Source organism: Miscanthus floridulus, chromosome 6 (genome assembly GCF_019320115.1).
Source record: "Miscanthus floridulus cultivar M001 chromosome 6, ASM1932011v1, whole genome shotgun sequence".
NCBI classification, from domain to species: domain Eukaryota; kingdom Viridiplantae; phylum Streptophyta; class Magnoliopsida; order Poales; family Poaceae; genus Miscanthus; species Miscanthus floridulus.
The window spans coordinates 78,912,206-78,925,704 of NC_089585.1; the positions used below are offsets into that span (position 1 = coordinate 78,912,206).

General features: G+C 45.6%; 1 protein-coding gene across 2 annotated transcripts; it reads left to right on the plus strand.

Moving 5' to 3' along the window:
- Positions 1–129: 129 nt before the first annotated feature.
- Positions 130–2,020, plus strand: LOC136458435 (uncharacterized). 2 transcript variants are annotated; one of them, XR_010760003.1, is made up of 3 exons: positions 130–1,224; positions 1,344–1,395; positions 1,510–2,020. XR_010760003.1 is itself a non-coding variant. In XM_066458371.1 (2 exons), the coding sequence occupies exon 1, from the start codon at positions 304–306 to the stop codon at positions 1,213–1,215; it is 912 nt and encodes a 303-aa protein (XP_066314468.1). In that variant the 5' UTR covers positions 130–303; the 3' UTR covers positions 1,216–1,224; positions 1,510–2,020. The 2 variants fall into 2 exon arrangements, 1 of the variants encoding a protein (XP_066314468.1); XM_066458371.1 differs by lacking the exon at positions 1,344–1,395.
- The last annotated feature ends 11,479 nt before the right edge of the window (positions 2,021–13,499 follow it).

The following is a 13,499-nucleotide window of genomic DNA, read 5'->3' on the forward strand; positions in this document are numbered from 1 at the left end:
TTATATTAAGAAACGGAGGAAGTATTTTTTAATATTATTAATGACGATTTATTATTAATGACGATTTGAGTTGAGGATAGTATGTAATAACGGAGTGCGTCGGAGATCACGATGCGGACGAGTTTCGAGCCCACGTACGCGCGGAACCGACTCCGACGCGCTTTACGGAACTGACTACGAACGTGCACCAATCCATACAGCCTTCAAGTCCAACAATTAAGCGCCGGCCGGCGGAATTGTATCCACCGCCTCGCGCGATCCATCTTGTCGTCCTCCGGCTAGCTCCCTCGCCGGCGCGGCAAGATGGGCGAGCGCAAGGTGCTAAACAAGTACTACCCGCACGACTTCGACCCGTCCAAGGTCCCGCGGCGGCGGCGGCCCAAGAACGAGCAGACCAAGGTGCGCACGATGCTCCCGATGACCGTCCGCTGCGGCGCCTGCGGGGAGTACCTCGGCCGGGGCACCAAGTTCAACGCCCGCATGGAGGACGTCCCCGGCGAGAGGTACCTGGGCGCGATCCGGGTCTTCCGCTTCTACATCAAGTGCTCGCGCTGCTCCGCCGAGATCGCGTTCAAGACGGACCCCAGGAACTCGGGCTACGCGCTCGAGTCCGGCGCCAGCGCCACGCGGACGCTCCTGGTGGAGGAGGAGGAGGAGCTGGGGCGGGACGGCGGAGGGGACGCCATGGCGGCGTTGGAGCGCCGGGCGCGCGACGGCCGGCGCGAGATGGAGGCGGACGCGGCGCTCGAGGAGGCGCACTCGCTCAATGCCAGGCGCGCCCGCGTCGCGCCGGAGCAGGCCCTCGAGGCCCTGCTGTGCCGCCGAAGCCAGGACAAGACAATGCAGGAACAGGAGCAGGACGCGGACGAGGCGCTCGTCAGATCCGTCCATTTCCGCAACTCTGCTGGATACGTCAAGCGGATCGAGGAGGACGATGATCGGGAGGAGGAGGAGGATGCCTTCACGGTCTCTCTGCCCAGAACCATGCCCGACCACCAAGCGCATGAGAATAAGGAGGAGAAGCGGCGGCAAGCTCCCGTGGTTATTGTTTCCAAGAGGAGATGCGTGCCGATGACGGTAACAGAGGACAAGTCACACGACGGCGGTCACGCCGACAAGTCGGAGGGTAAAGCATCTGCCGGGGACACCAAGGCGAACAGTGGCGCTCTTCAGGTGCTCTGCTGCAGCTACGACAGCGACCAAGAGGAGACCTGATGACTGATGGTGATTACTCTCTACCTCTTGCTGCGAAGCAATCAAGCAATTTCGAATATCTAGGCGTAAATATAGTACTGTATTATAACGTTGATTAACAGTTTTATACAATTTATTTAAAACATCAGCTTCTTCAACCGTACCGTTTCATCAGGATGAAACTATGTTTCTAACATCTTGGTAATCCTGTGAAACTTCACTGAGGCGCTATCATTTCACCCATTCACGCCCTATGTCATACGGTTCGCAGCCAGTCTTCACCGGTGCATTCCTGCTCGATCGTCTCCTTTGCAGGCACCATTGGGGTCAGCCGCAGAGACCAGGAGCTTCGCTGCCGCTGCTCCGCGGTAGCCCGAGGTTGAAGCCACCGGCGACATCGTACGCATCCTTGAAGTTGGCATGCACACTCGAGCCTCTCCATCGAGGCCTCCTGATGGATGACGCCTCTCCAGATAGAAGATATGCTTATCGCTATTGCTGATGCCGGTGATGTGTCTGGTCTTATCTGCCGCGGAGCAAGCAAGAAAAGGCTGATGATGGCTACCATGCAAAAGCTGCTGCATTCTAATATGAGGCTGAGTGTGCATGTTGTGCTTTGTTGTGTGAAAAATTCTTCTTTCTAGAGCCGACGAACTGCTGCTGCATCTCAGATCTCTACTGTTCTTTCTAGTACTCGGGGCCTGCAGGATGGTGGCCCAGATATGTGCCGAATAAATTGTTGTACATGTTGTTTCGACCTGTCCACCTAATAAGTACATAACGGGTTGATACAGCTTGTTCGCTTGAACTTATCAGCCGACTTATCAGTTAGAATCCTATAGTATTTTTCTCTTACAATAAATCAGCTTCAGCCGATTTATTAGCCAGCTTTAATACCGGCCGAATCTGAGTTTGATTGTTTAATTTCTGTTGGGGTTTCAGTCCAGCCATAAGTTTTAGGCTTTGTTCGCTTCCACTTATTAACAGTACCATTTTAGCAAAATAAAAATATTTTTCTCTCATGTCAAATCAGCATGAGCCGTTTGCCAAACGGTGAAGCATATGACTGATTGACTATTCCCAGAAGTAAAAACGGTGAAGCATATGACTGATTGACTATTCCCAAAAGTAAATTTTAGTAAGAGGATGTTTGGATGTGGGCCGCTGCTGGCCACACCGCAGGTGCGGCAACTTGTGGCGAGCTGCAGGTGGGACGATGTTTTCTCACGCCACATTTTATGGCGAGTTTGCTTCTGTGAGCTGCTGTGGCTGCCACGGTTGTGTTAGGAACCAAACAAAGGCTTTGATTTCTGTGGCTGGCCACATCTGTGGTGTGCCGATGTGTGGCAGCGAACCAAACGGCCTCTAAGTCCGAATCATGTGTGGTTACATAATTCATATGGTGTATTTGATCACAACACCATGTAACAATTTAATGCTCTGGCTTAACGATGAAACTGTAAGATAAAATTGTGCACTGAGAATACGAGGATTATTTTATTTATAGATCTGAACATGTAAAGCTTACATGGTACTATTAAAAACAGCAACAAAACACGAACCCGATGTTGCCTTTTTTTTTAGAGAGAGTATACGCGTAGTAAAACATACCGACTCTATTATAGAAGAAAAGGAGAACCGGAGAATCTTAATTCAAGTCCGTTTGTATTTGGACTCTTACCAATCTCTTAGGCCTTAGCAGGGCTATATATACGTGAGAGCTCTACGTTGTAATCATCAATATTCAGATAAATAAAGAATAGTCTCCATTCTCTTGTGTCTATGTGTTCTACTTTCATCAACTATATTGATCATGAGAGACGGAGAGAAAAATGTCCCAACCGCTGGCAACATGTTTTATAACACGTTATCAGCACGACAAGCTCTACGTCGACATCGTTGAAGCCGCCGCCGATCTTCGATGCCAACGCTCGCGTCGATGTACCGTCGCGACTACTTCGACGACGTTGACATCCCAACGTTGTTAGCGGAACGAATCTGCTACTTTTACCTGCTACCGATCTGCACTACATCGATATGCACCGTTGCTGTCGAGCAGACAGTTCTAAGACAATGTCAAATGTCCTACGCGGTATGTATCTACCAACCACTGCTCTACGCGGTACGTGACGTAGATCAAATTGACATCCTTGGTATGGAAGTGTCGCACGTGACATATGACTGTCTTGGGCCATCAAGTTATGCAATTGTTCCTGTTCTAACATTGTACACGAAAGTACATATATGCTCGTACATGCAGTATATACATACATGGATAGTATATGCTTTACGGATTGCATCTAGATTATTTTTAAAAAAAAAGGTAAAACAGGAGTACGATATTGATTTGTCTTGCGGCTGAATGTTGACCATATCTAGCGCACTTTGCGGCCCACGAGCTGCATCGCCAAGGTTGTCGTGCCGAATCACGACTACGATCGTGTGTCAGCGTTAGAGATGAAAATGGTACGGATATTTTTCGATCGTATTCGAGATTGAATTCGTTTAAAGGGGTTCAGATCTATTTGTATCTGAGTCCGAATACTCAACATCCGATACCGTATCCGTATTCGAATACTCAAATCACATATTTATGATGTCAATATCCAATTATATCCTATCCGATATAGTTGACACTATCCGTATTCGAATATAAATCTGAACAAAAATATAAAAACAACTGTAATATCAGTCATACCCATTTTCTTCCCCGGTCACCATTGGCTCGCACACCAACGCACTCACCCGGCCTTTTGCCGTTGCGGTACTGGTAGGTCTAGGCGTTTAGCCGAGACTCGCAGTCAAACAGAGCAACCACCGACACTCCGACAGCAACGCACATAAAAAAGGAAATTTTCTTGTGTGTTTATTTCCAAGAAGAGCACGTGAGCTTCCTTTTCTAGTTTTCTTGCTTGTGTATGAAAGAAGTCTGACACCAGCACGGCACACAAGGCTTAGCCGTGCACAGTAAGATTGCGGAGCCATAATTGGGCCACGTTTAGTTCATCCAAAATCCAAACTTTAACACTATATAAAAAAAAGATTCCTCATCACATTAAACTTACGTTACATGCATGGAGTATTAAATGTCGACGAAATCAAAAACTAATTGCATAGTTTGGTTGTACTTTGCGAGACGAACGTTTTGAGCCTAATTAGTCAATAATTAGATAATTATTACCAAATAAAAATAAAATGCTACAAGTGTTGTTACAGTGCTACCAAATTCGGCCGGCGCCGAATCCGGTCCAAACTAAACGCGGCCTTGAATACGGCCTGAACGCTGACACGCAACCATGGCCATCTCCGGCAAGCGACACGCACGCTTTCTTGTCGTCAACGGTCCTGCAGGCTTCGCAACCCAAATTATGAATTGAAGACGCCGTGAAACAAAGTTGCTCTCACCCACGGCTTGCATGCCACTACTGCTCCTGTGTTCGTCGCATTAAAATCCGAGATATCAGAAACAAACCAGAAAATAGGAAAGGGCTCTTTAAATCTGAAATTTATATATAAGCCCATGATTCTAGCAGAATCTAAGTATATGTACTAAATATATTCTAGTAGAATAGTTCATATACTTTCTAGTTTTAGGGTGTTTATGAATTGAAAACCCTAAATTTTAGTTTTTATAACTATTTGTCTGAATAATTAACCTAGATCCTCTGTTGATGCATATTTACTGTACCCCTTATATTTTGAATTGAATATATAAGAGGTTGTATACAACATTAAATCTGTAGTTTAATTGTTGTTTTGCCTAGCTTTATTTTTCTGAATTAATAGTAGATTAATTCTGAAAATATCTCTACGTTTTGAATTTAATTCTGAAAAATGCTAGAGCAACCTCATCATGTATACCATGTATTTGCACGAGTAAATTTTTGAATGATTACACTAGAAACATGGTATAAGGTATATGGGTTTTCTAAATCCTGCAGACCTTAGGCTTATCACTTTTGAGATGCTCATATTTGTTTTTCCTAGCATAATAAAATTTTGGGATGAACGAATGTTTGGTATTAATTCTAAAAATTTGCATATACCATAATCCTGAAAAATGCTAGGATGTTTCTAAGAATATTTTGTATAACTATCCCCTATCTTTTTACACATTGCTACTTATTTACACGCAGTAAACCTATATGCACATAATGATTCCTAGTTATAATGATATATATGAATGATAGAATTATATAGCATGGTGATTGTTGAATCCTAGTAGGATATTCTACTACCACTGAAGTGAAATAGACTCAGGCACTATAGTTCCTGGTATTACTCTCAAGAATGAGTATGTGGCTATAATAAATTTCGAAGGTCTTATGAGACTCACTGAAGGAGAAATTCTAGAAGATATCCTATATTATGATTGCATAATGTTAGAAATATTGAAAATTGAATTTTCAAGCTTATATGATCATATGGGATATAAATGCTACTCTATATAATACAATTAGCTTGAAGCTTTGTGTTAAAAGTCATTGAAGACGAAAAGATAAAGACAACTTTGTCTAATTCCAGAAGAAATGTTTCTTGAAATAGAAGATCAAGAGCATTGAAGTACTAGAAGTATCCAATATTATCTAGAATTACTCAATATCAAGTAGAAATTGAGTCAGAATTTTTAGATAGCTCTATGAATCAGAATATGTGACTTACATATATTATACTCATAGAAGGACGAGCAAGCATGAAGCTGCTAAATGTCAAGCATTGAAGCTAAATATGTAAGAACGGATAGAGATTAGAACATTTAAAGTTTCTCTTGAAGAAGAACTTAAATCATGTGCTTATAAATTTGTTTCTTTTAAAATTCATATCCTGAAGTATTGATATAGTGGTGGTAGTGCTTTAAGTTTTAATTCCCAGTTGAATTAAGTGGATTATATAAACTCATAGAAGAATTAATGGTTACTTTATTAGCTTGAAGACTAATATGAAGCATTTAATATTATTAGTTGCAATTTTTACTTGCAGTAATATATGTTAATCTTCCATGGAATGAATTATGTTTTACATATAAACAATTGCCTATTGCCTATCTAAATAAATTTTACATTAATTTTATCCACAAAGAAGCCTTAATTAACCATGAAGATTATAGTTCTTTGTGCACTACTACCACGTAGGTAGAAGGGAAATTGAATTTCTAGAAGCACATGAACAGTGGACTATACTGGCATAATAAATGATCTTAGAAGGATAAATTTAGCCAAGAAATAGTATAATCCTAAAACTAAGTATTGAATACTTTAGCCCAAAAAACTAAAAGTTTATGTCCTACCCTGAATATGTTGTTGTACACTAAATAGTACACTAGATATGTGAATTTTATGCAAGCACCAATGAATACTAGAAGTATGATTGGAATCTATAAAACATTAGAAATGATTATTCGTAGATGATGCATGTAGCATATTACTACTTAAAGTAATTGTAGCATGAAAAGGGGGAGGAATTTTGGGTAAAAGCACAAAAATGTGGGTAATATATATTTAATAGGCATAGCCTTCCTAAATATATTTTTAAGTGCATGTAGCAGGACTTAAAGTCCCAACCACGTCCCTTCCGGTCGTTCTCTACATTGCACTAATTGCATGCGAGCTTGTAGGTTTGCATTTTTGTTGTTATATATTCCGTTGAATTGAATACCAATATTCCACATTACATATGAATGTGTATTACTATGTTGTGCTCTCAATGAGCTGCAACTGCCTCTACTCCTATATGAATATTAGCATAAGCTGCTATATTTGTAGCTAGTAGCTATCTTTGCACTTCTCTCATAATTAAATTGGCTAGCCAGCACGCTATGTCTATATAGTTCTCGTTAAACTAAGGAATCTTTTGCTTTCAATGCATTGCATGCATAAGCAATGGATTGATCTAGGGCCAAATAGCCTAAGATCAGGGGGAGTGAGTTAATATGAAATTAGCTCAATAGAGACTGTGGGGGATATGACCCCGAATATCCATGGTAGACCACATAGGCTACGCCCCAGGGGCGGTCCAGCCCACAAGACGAAGCCTTGTGGGGCACGACTCTGCTCGGCACCTCCCGCAAGACACCGGGAAGATATCCTGAAGATACTACGAGATCTGTTAGGAAATGTATGATCACAAGATTCCTGTAATCTGTTATTACTTTCCGGTTATCTTTCAGATCTAACCGACTTATAACCCTGCCCCCCCCCGGACTATATAAGGCGGGCAGGGACCCCCTCCAAACAAATGCAATATCATATGATAGCTAATACAAACTAACAGACCACAGGAGTAGGGATATTACGTCATACTGACTGCCTAAACCTGTCTAACTCGTGTGTCTTTGTTGCCTTCTTATTCTTGATCACACGCTTCTCTACCGATCAATTTACCTTCGTGGGATACCCCTCGGAGGACTGTCGATGATATTCTATTGACAGTTGGTGCGCTAGGTAGGGGTGTGCATGCTGTTTCCTTGTCGAACAAGATGGCTTTTTCCGTAGGCACTTTGTCCGTCCCAGCAGTCCGGCTAGATTTTCACAGTCGGAATCGATCTTGTGGATCATCAACGCTGACTGGAGTCGGAGAGCTCCTCGAACTGGTGTAGATCAATTTTGTGCCGATCACCCCCGCACCTACGACTGCAGAACCGATCTCAGAACCACCTCCAAGGTCGTCTTCATCAACAACTCGCTGCCAGCTTCCTCACTACTAGAAGAGGCAGATCAACAATGACGATTTGATTGTATCTATCGATCAGGTTGGTCTGAAGCTCACCGGTTGCCTCTCCATCATCGAATTGGCTCAGGACACTCTGGTTCAATGCTGACCATCCCTCCGATCCAGATCTATCAGAGGCTACTTAGAAAACTCTAGGGGCTACGGCCCTACCCTTTGGGTTCACCAACGCCATCGACGCTTACCAAAATTCCCTAATGGGTAGATTCAGTCGACCAGGCTAGAAATGTCCATCCTCTCGCCGACCAGATCACTGAACCAGCCTTTGCCCACCAGTCAACATGCTCCACATCGGCCTGATGCTCTGGAGCGTCCCTCTAGACCATCCCAGAGGAGAATCTGGACTCTGAGTCCTAGGGCTCTACAGAGACCATCGCCGAAAGGACCACCGAGCTACTTCTTCCCCCTCTGTTCCATGGTAGCGTAATCTTCAACATCAGAGTCAACAGCCCCCCTCAGAATAGTGAAACCAGTGGAGAAACACACCGCCCGTGAGAACCGAAACATCAACCATGCACAGTGCCATGCAAACAAGATTGCTCTCGCAACTGGTCGAGTAGCAACTTGACTCATAAGGAAAGCCACTCCAACACAACCTCGATGACAAGTTTGTCCACAGTTGACGGCCACGACGTCTATAAGACCCCAAGCACTAATCTCGTAGTGGCCGCCAATAAGCTCGCCTGGCTCCTACAAACACCTAAGGTTGCCAAGGTCGCCACCATGCTTAAAGCAGGCACACTGTGAGGTCAATGAGATCCGCCAAGATTAGAGACCTTCATACTCCTTAACCTCGATTCAGCCGATCAGCCACAACAAGAACTGATTGCCGCCAAAATCGCTTCACCGACCAGCACCGCGATGATAGGCAACTCCTCCAGGGTAGAGCTAAGGACAACCGCATCGAACATCACCGCCAACATGACCTAGGAGGTCAACCAGTATGTCCGAGTGCACATCAACAATCTCTGAGATGCACGATGGCGTATCAATGAATGCCACTTCGGTCGCCATGAGGAAGAAGTACGCCACCGCCAGGAGTATGAGCAAGAGTATGATAACCCAGACTCAGCTCTCGAGTCGCTCACCACTAGCAACACTATAGACGATGGCGCCGACAACCCTAAAGGGCCCCCAGCATTCACAAGGGTGCTCCGAACACTTCAGTGACCCCGTGGTTTCAAAATCACTAGGGTCGAGCCCTACGAAGGAAGGATGAACCTGACACATTAGCTACAGGCTTACGCCACTGCTATCCTGCACCACCAAAGGAGACACTAATGTCATGGCGAACTATCTTCCCGCCATGCTCACACTAGCCGCCATGAGCTGGTTCACAAGCCTTGCCCTAGACTCCATCAGATCCTGGGAAGAGCTAAAAAAAGTCTTCACTGACAACTATATGGCTACGTGTACTCGGCCGGGCACCTAAGCACGATCTCAACCACATCAACCAGAAGCCATCCGAGTTCCTCCACAGCTACATCAGACGCTTTTCTGAGATGAGGAATTCTATTCCCAACATCATGGAAGTGGAGGTCATCACTGCCTTCATCAGAGGACTCCATCACCATGAGCTTTCACTCCAAGTTCAGCCACAAGCTGCCCATAGGGATTGGTGAGATGATCATGACCGCCAACCAGTACGTCCGACGCTGAGGAAGCCGAGGTGCGCTTCAACGAAGATGCGGGCACTCATCGACCAACACGTTGCTACGACGACCGCCCCAACGACCATCACCACAATGACCACCATTACGACGACCATAGTTACCATCGTGACAGCGGTCATGATTGGCTAGAAGGACCCAAGTCTGGTCAAAATTACCACCGCTAGCCAGACCACATCGTCACCACCGTCAATGAACCTCACGCCAAGTGCAACTATGATGAGCAATACAAGAATATCCTCAATGGCCCATGTCCCCTCCATAAGAACACCAGACATAAGATGAAGGACTGCATCGGCTTGGCTAAGGAGTTCCAGGATAAGAAGCTAAATGACAACACCAACGACGGAGCTGAAGGCCACCGACCACCTAGGGGCAATAACAATGTCTTCTAGGACCACTGACAAGGTGGTTGCCACCATCTTTGGGGGCCTCACCTCTACCGGGAGTAGAAGAGAATGGAAGCTCACCGCACGGTGGGTGCTCGCCGTCACTATGGAAGATGCCGCCAGTTAACCCTAGCTATCGCCCATGGTCCGAAGGTCCCAATCACCTTTAGCAAGGCCGACCAGTGGGCGGGCATCCCCTACATAGGACGTTTCCCCCTCATCCTCAATGCAACCGTCTAGAAAGTGCTTTTTTAGAAAAGTGCTCATCGATGGTGGGAGCGCTCTAAATCTCCTCTTCGTCGAAGCCCTAAAGGAGTTGGGCCTCGGGATAGCAGATCTCACACCCTCAGACTCCTCCTTCTGAGGTGTGGTACCTGGCAGGGCATCCAAACCGCCTGGAGAGATCACCCTACCAGTACAGTTTAGCACGACAAGCAACTACCGCATTGAGCATATCAACTTCTATGTTGCCTACTTCAACACCGCCTACCACACTATACTTGGTCGGCCAGCTCTGGCCAAGTTCATGGTTGTACTGCACTACGCTTATCTGGTGCTGAAGATGCCTTCGCCTGTAGGAGTCCTGACCTTGTGGGCCAACCTCTCTATCACCTACGCCTATGAGACAGAGTCTCGTGCTCGCCAAAGCCACTGACCTCTCCATCCAGATGGCTAGCGTGGTCACCGACACCAAGATGGTGCCTACCGATGACATGGAGATCCTAGAGCTAGAGCCTCCTCGTGCCTCCACCAAGTCTAAGGAAATAAAGGAGGTCGGCCTCGGCCTCAACGACCCCTCTAAGACCATGAAGATTGGGGCTCACCTCGACTCCAAATAGGAAAGCGCGCTCATCTCCTTCCTATGTGCCAATGATGATGTGTTTGCTTGAAAACCTACAGACATGCCAGGGGTACCACGAGAGAAGATCGAGCACTCCTTGAATGTCTTCACCGACCGCCAAACCGATCAAGCAGAAACTCCATCGATTCATGCTAGACAAGATGGAGGCTATTAGGGTAGAAATAAAATGGCTCCTAGCTGCCAATTTATAAAAGAAGTGTATTATCCTAAGTGGTTAGCAAACCCTGTTCTTGTTCAAAAAAAGAATAAAGAATGGAGAATGTATATTGATTACACTGATCTTAACAAACACTACAATAAGGACCCCTTCGGTTTGCCTCGAATCGATGAGGTTGTAGACTCCACTGCCGGATGTGAACTGCTCTCCTTCCTTGACTGTTACTCCGGCTATCGCCAGATCTCCCTCAAGGAAGAAGACTAGATCAAGACATCGTTCATTATTCCCTTCAGTATGTACTGCTACACCACCATATCCTTTAGACTCAAGAACACTGGGGTGACCTATCAAAGGGCCATCCAGATGTGCCTCGATCAACAAATCGGCCACAATGTCGAAGCTTACATCGATGATGTGGTCGTCAAGTCTAAGACCGTCGACAATCTTATCGCCGACCTCGAGGAAACTTTTGCCAACTTAAAAAGGTACCAATGGAAGCTGAACCCTTCAAAGTGCATCTTTGGAGTTCCATCTAGTATACTGCTAGGCTACATTGTCAGCGCACATGGCATCGAGCCCAACCCCAACAAGGTCTTCACTATCACCAACATGAAACGACCAACATGCATCAAGGATATTCAGAAGCTTATAGGCTGCATGACTGCTTTAAGCTGCTTCATATCGTGCCTCGATGAAAAGAGGCTACCGTTCTTTAACTCCTCAAGGCCTCTGAGCATTTTTCCTAGTTAGAGGAGGCAGACATAACTTTCAAGCAGCTCAAGTTGTTCTTAACAAAGCCTCCGATCATGACTGGTGCCACAACCAGATGAAACCCTCCTGATCTATATCGCCGCTACTTCTCACGTCGTCAGTACAGCCATTGTGGTCAAATGTGAGGAGGCCGAGCACACCTATAAGGTGCAATGTCCGGTATACTTCATCAGCAAGGTTCTTAACGAGCCCAAGACTCATTATCCTCATGTCCAAAAGTTGCTATACGCCATCCTGATTACGTCATGCAAGCTCCGCCACTACTTCGAGTATTACAAGATCGCCATGGTCACCAAGTTCCCTCTAGGGGACATTCTCTGCAACAAAGAGGCCAACAGCCACATCATCAAGTGGTCGATTGAGCTCGGCACTTACTCCATTGAATTCAAAAGCAGGCCTACCATCAAGTCTCAGACGCTCGCTGACTTCGTCGCTAAGTGGACCGAGATCCAAGAGCCCATTGTCATCACTTGCCTCGAGCACTAGGTGATGTACTTCGACGGTGCTCTCAACATCAACAGTGCTGGTGTGGGCATTCTGTTCATTATGCCGACCAAGGATAAGCTTCGATACGTTCTCTAGATACATTTTTCAGCCTCCAACAACGCCGTCGAATATAAAGCATGTCTCCACAGAGTTCGTATAGCCGTTGAGCTTGGCGTCAAACGCCTCATGGTATATGGGGACTTTGTGCTAGTCATCAACTAGCTCAACAAAGACTAGTCCTGCTCCAGTGAGAAGATGGATGCATACTGCGCCAAAATAAGGAAGCTTGAAGGGAAGTTCTATGGTATTGAGTATCACCACGTGGTACGAGATCAAAATCAGCTCACCGACCACCTATCCAAGTTAGGCTCCTCTCGCACCACAATTCTACTGGGGGTCTTCATTCAAGATCTCTTGGCGCCATCCATTAAGGAAGAGAAAGAAGTTTAGGAAACTCCGCTCGCCAAGCAGTTGGTACTTATGGTACCTTCGTCGGCCGCCTATTGGAGGGAATAGTTCATCAAGTACTTCACTAGCGCCGAAGTACCCACCGACAAGACTGAAACCAAATGCCTAATCCATTGAAGCAAGCATTATATGCTGGTGGACGGTAACTTGATGAGGAAAAGTGCCAAGGAAGTTATACTACAGAAATGCATCACCCAAGAAGAAGGAGTGAAGCTACTTCTTGAAATTCACTCTGGTTCCTACGGCAACCACACGGCCTCAAGAACACTGGTTGACAAAGCTTTCTGAGCTAGTTTTTACTGGCCCACAACAATCTCCGATGTAGAAGACCTCGTCCGATGTTGTGAAGGATGTCAATTTTTATCAAGCAAATACATGTGCCGACATAAGAGTTGCAGACCATCCCAGCTTCCTGGCCCTTCGCATGCTGGGGACTAGATATGATTGGGCCTTTCAAGCCAGCGCTAGGTGGTTTCTGGTATGTATATGTCACCATCGATAAGTTCTCCAAGTGGATCGAGTATAAACCGCTGATCTCGGCTACTGCAAAGAAAGCAGTCAAGCTCTTCGAAGATATCATCCACAGATTTGGTCTCCTAAACAGCATCATCACCAACCTCAAAACTACGTTTACTAGCCATCACTTTTGGGACTTCTATGAAGACCGATGCATCTCCGTCAAATATGTCTCTGTTGCCCATCCTAGAGCCAATGGCCAGGTCGAACGGGCAAATGACATGATCCTTGATGCCTTCAAAAAGATGCTATATCAAAAA

Coding starts and splice junctions, on each gene's coding strand:
- LOC136458435 (XM_066458371.1), top strand. CDS start 304: ATGGGCGAGCGCAAGGTGCTAAACAAGTACTACCCGCACGACTTCGAC.